This window comes from Lycium ferocissimum, chromosome 10, assembly GCF_029784015.1.
Source record: "Lycium ferocissimum isolate CSIRO_LF1 chromosome 10, AGI_CSIRO_Lferr_CH_V1, whole genome shotgun sequence".
NCBI classification, from domain to species: domain Eukaryota; kingdom Viridiplantae; phylum Streptophyta; class Magnoliopsida; order Solanales; family Solanaceae; genus Lycium; species Lycium ferocissimum.
In genome coordinates this window covers 13,576,597-13,584,659 of record NC_081351.1, presented here as the reverse complement: position 1 = coordinate 13,584,659, position 8,063 = coordinate 13,576,597, and the positions used below count along the sequence as shown (strand labels likewise).

At 36.1% G+C, this 8,063-nt stretch overlaps 1 protein-coding gene across 1 annotated transcript; it reads right to left on the bottom strand.

The window, feature by feature from the left end:
• Positions 1 to 4,564: 4,564 nt before the first annotated feature.
• Positions 4,565 to 7,697, bottom strand: LOC132035100 (inactive protein RESTRICTED TEV MOVEMENT 2-like). The gene is made up of 2 exons (XM_059425411.1): positions 7,518 to 7,697; positions 4,565 to 5,357 (listed from the first exon to the last, which is right to left on the bottom strand). Exons 1-2 carry the CDS (start codon positions 7,639 to 7,641, stop codon positions 4,807 to 4,809), a joined length of 675 nt encoding a protein of 224 aa, XP_059281394.1. The 5' UTR covers positions 7,642 to 7,697; the 3' UTR covers positions 4,565 to 4,806.
• Positions 7,698 to 8,063: the final 366 nt, after the last annotated feature.

Below are 8,063 nucleotides of genomic sequence, written 5' to 3'. Positions count from 1 at the left end.
TAACATGTTCACCACAAGTGTCAACACCAGGTGGATACAAATTAATCTACCATGAAGAATCAATCCGGTCATCAAGAGGATCAACTAGTGTTGGAACACCAACGTTGAAAACATTGTCAACAATCATTAAAAATCCAAGCTCAACACATGTAAAGGTCCATTAAGCTCACATAAAAACAAGCTACACACTCAAGTCAACATGCTCATTCATAACATTTAGAGTGTTGAGATTGGCTATTTTACCTTGAAGTTCACATGACGCATCTTCTTTACCTTGGTTTTCAACTTTGGAGCACATTTGCTCATTCCGGAAGTCTTCGACTACCTCATAATTTTTCAACGTTTGAGGTTCAACATTCGATTTGCTTCCAAGAATACCTGCACAATTATCAAGACAACTAGAGAAGAAATAAAAGTTACATGAGTTAGAATGGGGCTGTGACAACCCTCTCACATCACTCCTCACAACCTTTCCTTTTTCCACTCTAGAGTTGTCACCTTTCTCTCCCTTACTCCCCTCAATATTTTCTCTCTCAATTTCGTAGGAGTTGGGACAAGTGCCAAGAATTCCGTATAAGGATTAGGTGAACCCTTCACTTCTAGCTTCCACTTGGCTTCACTTGGAGTGGACTTCTCTTCTTATATTGGTTGCTCCTTGGCTAAGAATTGAGCAACTATTTGGAGATTCTTTTCAATCGTTTCAAAAACCTTTTGTACATCCTTTCCCATAGTTGGATCAATCTCTCTCACTCTAGGAAGTGATTCACTTGCGTTTGCTTCATCTTTAGGTGGTAGGGGTGGAAAGAGAAGTTTCCCTTTCTTGTCCATGACGTACTTATACCATTTTTTCTCATATGGAATCCTATGTTCTTGGAACCAAGGATTTCCCAAACACAAGTGACAATTGTCTACGAAAGCACATCACACCAAACCTCCTCTTCATAATCGCCATGAGCAAAGAATACCTTCGTGCTCTTATCAACCACATACCTTCTTTGATCATAATGAGGGTTTTGTCTCTTCACACAAGGTATCCTCAACCATTCAACCACTTGAGGTGTAATGCAGTTAGCATAACTACCATCATTAAGCACAAGAAAGCATCCAGTACAACCAAAGAAACTAACTTTTGTTTCAAGAGTTTGCCTCTTCGGTTCACTATTCCCTCAAAACATTAAATATCCTCTACTTCCATTGCCTATCGGTGCTCCCCTCCTACTCTCAACATCATATCCATATTAAGAACATGACACATTTGTATTAGGATAAGAAACATGATATATTATAGTTCTTGAAGTAGGAAATGCATATTCTCTTTCTCTTCTAGGACGACTCCGACTTACTCCAACACACACACACACTTATACCATCTCGTTTAGGATAGAAAGTATCACGCAACAATGCACATGAATATCCACTATAAGACTCTTCACAATTAACATCAAACCCACTATATTCATGGACATATTCATCACAAGGTGCAAAATCACAAGATTCATATTCATCACAACTTCCTATTTCATGAGGATCTTCATCAAATAATTCATAAGGTATGTGTGAGAAAGAATTATTCCTCAAGTCGCCTCCATATCTATGCTTTGTAGTGTGAGAACCTTTATCTTCATTATAAATGTCATCACAAGGTTCTTCTACTCCTTCATCTTCATCATAAGTTCCATGAGCACCATTGGCTTCATATTCACTTTCGGAGTAGTAGTTCTCACTACCATATTGTTCATGATCATATTGACCATCATTGACTCCATAATCTCTATCATCATCATGGTCATATCCTCCGTCGCTAAAGGCATAGCCTTCCATGTCATCATCACAAGGATCCAAAGCTATGGATGACATGATTCCTTACGTGTCTTGTCCGTGTACCTACAAAACAAGCAAACAAGGTTAGTAATAAAAGCTCCTCAACAATCACTCGTGTTTGCACTCGTTTGTGCTTGGCTAGCACCACTCAAATGTGCTCACCTTCTTGCTTTTACCACTCTAAGAGTATCCCTTAACTCGTGAACCACCGACTTGAATAAGTTCTAAGATATCACCATGTATCGGTTCAGAATCAAGTTTATGAGACACTAAAAAATGAACTAGTAAAGGACGAAAGAAGAGACAAAGAAGTATCAACGAAATAAAACGAGAAAAGCACGATAAGAATTGGCACGAAATAAAAATACGGACACAAAAACTAACTAAAAATCAAGTAACAACAGTTACTAGTGTCAATTAATTTGGAAGATCAAAGAAAAGAAGTTAAAGTTGTCCAAAAAATGTGGCAAAATATCCCTCACGTTTAGCTACGTGGGTGGCTGTGTGGGTCAGGACAGCTACGTGGGTGAGTTACGTGGGTAAGCTATGTGGGCCACATAGCTCATGTGGGTGATTCCAGAACCTAAATTCTTTTTCTCCTTGGATGCGTGGGTGAGGCCAGCTACGTGGGTGGCCACGTGGCCCACTCTGATTTTCCTTTTTTGCACTAAAAAACACTTTTTCTCAAATTTTCACTTGGATTTTTGGATCAAACTCTACTTTTACACCTTCTTCCTTATGAACTTACGAAGGTCTTCAAGAACACTTAGCACACCCAAATTTGTAAGTGCTTCAATTTCAACTCAAATTCATCCCAATTTTCAGATCTAGCTTCCCCTCAACTGATGCAATCCTAGTAGCCCCTAGGTCGTTTATGTGGAGTTAAGTCAAGGGGCTCCATACATCACAAGGGTTGTACATGAAGATAGGCGCTTGTGAGCATGCATTAGCGCGTCATACCGATGATCCCAAGTGTGGAAGATTGCATGGGAGGACGGAATGGGGAAGAGTGACGAAGATGGCTATGCATGAAAAGAGGCTAATACTTAAATACAAGCCTTTTCAAGTTTCATTTCCAAGGAAGACCAACCAAACAAGGCCCTTACTTTATTAAGGGTATAATTGTAATAACTAGCTTGTCTTCCTTATTTCCCTAGTATAAGTAGTAGACTTAAACATTTCCCTAGAGTTAGACTTTTATGAATATTGATGATTTTATACTCTTTGAGAGTTGTGAGCTTGTTGAAGCCATTGATTGTGTGTTTGTTGAGAGGATTGGTTACCTGGAAACTTAGATTCCCTTGAGGTTATCCTAAGAGGATTGGTGCTTGTTTGTATGCTAATTGGAGGCCTTAGTTATTATAGACTTTGGTTACCGATTAGTGTCTCTTACTGTGTCATCCTATTTATCTTTACTTTCTTGTCAAATTCCTTATTTTCCCATATCCGTTATTGTATCATCTCAACTTAGAGAACAATGCCCACTCCAAATTAAAATCAATTGATTACCAAATCTCAAAGACCCACTTGCTTGTTCTTCAAAAACTTCAAGTCTAATAATGGTGAAACCCCCAATTCAACTCCAAACAACTTGAAACTTTGATATTTGATAGATTTGACCTCAAGGAACTCAAATATAACAATAATTTCTCTCAAATCACAACACATGTTTTTTTTTTTTTTTATTTTTATTTTTTTTTTTTTTTTTCTAGATTTTTGTAATCAAAATAAAAAGAACCAAGGATTAAGAATTGTATAAAACAATCCTTTATCATAGGCTCTAATACCAAATGATACGATCCTAACTAGGAAAGTATGAAAACAACAACAAATATGCGGAAATTAAAGATCGGAGAAATCAATAGATGAAATAGAAGAATAGGAGAGGAGAATGCAGGAAAGAAAGGATCAAATCCACTAATTGATGTGATCAACATTGGATTGGTTACCAACACCTATCAATCAACAAAAAAGATATGATTCAATCCAAGGGGGAAGGGAACTTAAACTCATGCATGGAAAATCTTATCCTAGAGGTGACCAAGGTAAATAGTTAAAGGAATCCTCCCACTACCTAACACTAGCTAATCCTGGCTTAACCCAAACTCAATTGAAGAAGAACTACTCTCATAAGAGTTTCTTCATCAATCAACAAGTAAGGAATGAAAATAGGCTAAGGCAAGCTTATATAGTTTGGCCTTTACATGCCTAACCACAATTATTTAACTAATAGCCATATTTGGCATTTAACTATCCAAGCTTGCAATTGGAGCCACATATCAAACGTTTGAGCTTCTTTAAGAGGCAAGTATTGGGCCTTGGACTCTTGAACTCTTCCTCCATTCTATCTTCCATGGCTTGAAGGCTCTCCAATGGTTGTCTTCAAGGGCTTCCATAGCTTCATTCTCTACGAACTTGGCTTGTAAGGCCTGAAAGTTCTTGGCTTGGCTTCTAGTACAAGGCATTGGAGAAGGTTGAGCACTTGAGCCATCCGATCTCGTATCAATAAGGGGTGTTAATTAGCTTATGTGCTTATCCTCTTTCTAAATCCTGCCCATAACCTATAAATACACTATTGTGGATATTGGAAAAGATAAGGTTTTCCACCATAATAAGACAGCTATGGTTTGCGAACATAAAACATTCTATCTAGGCTCTGGACACAGGAAATTTGTCTGACTATTAGTGACTCTAGTCATGGTTGTTGTAGATTTGCTTCCACAAGGAAAACCCCGTAAGTCTTCTAACTATTATTTACGGTTAAATACTACTGCGAGTACACATGTGACGTGACATAAACCATCTCACCACATTAGCACTAATGCCAGCTTTACTCAAATGCTGATCTTTGTTTTGATAAATAACAAATTCATTGATTACATTTCAGAATAAACCTTTTATAACTTTTATTTACAATCACAGCAGAGGAAATGCACAATTTCCCAACTTTCAAATTTGTATTGCAGGAAGACAAGCTAGCTAGTCTCATTCTTTAGCTTTCTTGGGAGAGCTCATCACATTGATAACATAGCGGCCGATACCAAGAACCACCAGAGCAGCCAAGGATATGTTTATGACTTGCCTTGACCCCTTTAGCTTTTCAAATAAATCACTAGTAGTTCGCATTGTGTTATCTTTTATCGATTGATCGTGTGGTTTAACTTGTGTTTTTTCTCTGGTCTTTGGTTCTTCTTTGGCTTCTTCTTTAGCAGGGATATTCTCAGCATTCTCCTGCTCATTAATTTCATTTCTTGAAGTGTTCATTTCTTGTGTTTTGTGATCCTGCTCTGGTTCACTGGTTGAGGGTGGCAATTCCTTATCTTTTTTTTTTGATGAACTCCTTATTATAAGTTTTGGATGTTTAATATAAAGAATTCCATTTACAAGTTTTGCACTAATTTTACTTTTGTCACAATTTGTTGAAACAGGAATTTCCTTCTGAAAGCTCAATAATTTATTGACTGGTCTTTGTCCACTAATCTTCAGAATTCCTGTACTCTTGCACAGTTGAACCTTCACCTCTTCTTTCTTGAAACCTACAGAATTCAAATGTTCATTATTTGGTAATTCCGACTGGTCAAAAGCGAAAAGCGTGTTAGTAAAAAATATGTTTTGGGCCTTATACACCCATAAGGGGTGCTAGCTAAATAAGAGGCCCATTAGTTAAACTAACAAGTCCTAATACGGTCTATATAGACATCATTATGGGCGTTGGAAGACATACTCTAAATCGTCTAGAGAACGGCTAGGATTAGTAGAATTTTTTGCATAACTAAATAGGATATTTAGGCTGTGGAACTAAGGTTTCTATTCATTCGTGAGGGTTTTCAATGATCAGTAATTTGAGTCGTGGTTGCTGCAAACGATCCGCTTCCGCAAGGAGAAGACCCGTAAGTCTCCGAACTAATAATTACTACAAAGAGCAAAAAAGCGCCAAGGCCTATTGGAGTGTTAAAGGGCAAAACGAAATCAAAGGGACTTTAGCGAAGAAAAGCGCTAATGAAAAAATAAATAGAAATGCAATGCAAGATAATGTAACTATAAAGACAAACATGGACAAAAGAATGGAAAAATAATTAAGTTATATATGTGTTGTTTTGCCTAGCCACCTTATCGGTCGATTCGATTTGATTTTATATGTTTTCGGTACGATTTATCGATATTTGTAAATATGCTTAACCGATAACTAAATCAATAAGAAATTCGTTATCTTTATCGGCTAGTGGTCCATATATAATGGTTCGGTTCGATTTAGCGGATAAAAAAAATGTCTTCTGTGAGCCAACAACCAACCTGCTCCTCCATGTATTTTTTCCTTCCCTTCTTGTTTCCATTTAGTAATATGCACTTTCTTCAATAAAAAACTTTTAGAATGTCAAGGTCAAATATTATTAAAAAGGCAACAGTGACTTAAAATGACATCCATTTCTATGATAGTAGGCTACGAAGTCTCAGGCACGCAATACGATATAATGGTCTCGACATCAGAGACGTACTTCCTTCCCTTTTAATTTCCTTTTCTTCTTTGAAAGTCATTCTGAAGCCACTTTTATATAATCAGGGGGTGAATAGATAAATTTTAACACAAGTTTATTGGGTTATTGGTTTAACCGTTAAGGAAACTTAACGAACCGGTAACCGAATTGATAAGGCCAATATTAAAAACACAAAATCATTTTCAAACCGTTAACCAGATAAGCTGACACCGATAAATTTTCAATTCGGTTTATCGATTTTGCACACATATTTGTGTCCTTAAAGATGGAATTGATCAGCAAAGGTACACATGCCTTAGCACCTTGATGCCTATATTAAAGCGCACAACTGAGCTTCAAAGCTTACGCGCTATAAACGAACCTTTAACAATACGGGGGTCATTGAAAACAATATCTCCCTGAAGATAGAACATATTCCTTAAGGTTGAAAACATGATTGTAACAACTACCCTGTTGATAATGATACATGACTTCTCAGTAAGGCATGAAAAAAGATAGTGTAAGACGTCACATTTTGATCCGATTACACTTGATTTTTGGGAGAATTTTGTCATCATTCTGTGAATAGTGAAGTTTGAATTTTGGAATGTACGTGCCTTCCTTTTTTCTTTCTGAAAATATCTCCTCTCATATAGACAATATAGTAAAATTGTTATTTTAGTCTAAAATTGCAGCCACCATTTTGTGCGCGTGTGTTTTATTTTTACAATAGGACTTGTAGCCTGTAGGTAGGATAGCCGTTTGTTTATTTAAAATAGCGTTTGGTTATATTATTGGACTGATTTTCTTTAAAATAAATAAATAAATAAAAAGTTTTGAAGATGGGTTCAAGTTTGAAAAGGTGATTTTGACTAAGTTTTTCAAGTGAAATTCACTCACGAAACTTTTATTTTCTTTAAGTTAAATGCATGTCCAAACACAATTTCAACTTTCATACTCCTTTTCAACTTTTTTTTCAAATGCTACTTTTTTTTTTTTCTTTCAATTATCACATTTTTTATGTCTGAACGCCAACACGTCTAAGCCTATGGGGTTCTAAGACTTTAATTCTTGTACCAAATTAATGTATATGTTGCATTATTTGCATGTTGTTCAACTATTATATATATACATATTCTTTTTTAGAAAATTCTTATTTATATATTAAGCAATGAAATTTTTTGACGAAACAATATCGATGACAAAAAAATGTTAGTGCACCTGGAAGATTAAGGAGAAGAGTGTCATAGTCTTTTCCATGAACCACTTCTGATGATGGCACAAAATCTTCATATATTCTTGAATCGCTACAGCGGCTGCAGCTATCTTTGTATCCATTTTCCATGTTCCTTTTTCTTCTTTTGCGGATTTTGTAATATTTCCTGTTAAGGATTTCTTTATTGTTGATTTCAGAAAGGGTAGAAGTTTGTAGATTTATATATAGACACAACTTTATTGAGATTCTTTCTCTGTTTACTTCAAATTAAATATTCCTTATACATAGTTACATGCCTTTCTTTATTTATAAACCTTTGCCAAGTATTGTTTGCTTGTACAAGAAAAAGAAGTTAGAAGAATTCCTAAATAGGAAACAAAGTTTGGGGCTCAAGTTTTAGGAAATCCCTATTTGAGGAATGAGTTCATAGTTTGACATCTGGAACATAATATATCCCCCAAGGCTTCATTCTAGTGGTAAAAGCGCAACGCGTGATGTGTGAAGAAGTACTTGTTATGAATTCAAATGTTGTTGCAGATAAATCCTAGTAT

Coding starts and splice junctions, on each gene's coding strand:
- LOC132035100 (XM_059425411.1), bottom strand. CDS start 7,641: ATGGAAAATGGATACAAAGATAGCTGCAGCCGCTGTAGCGATTCAAGA. Junction 5,358..7,517: donor TCTTCTCCTTAATCTTCCAG/GTGCACTAACAT, acceptor TGAATTCTGTAG/GTTTCAAGAAAGAAGAGGTG.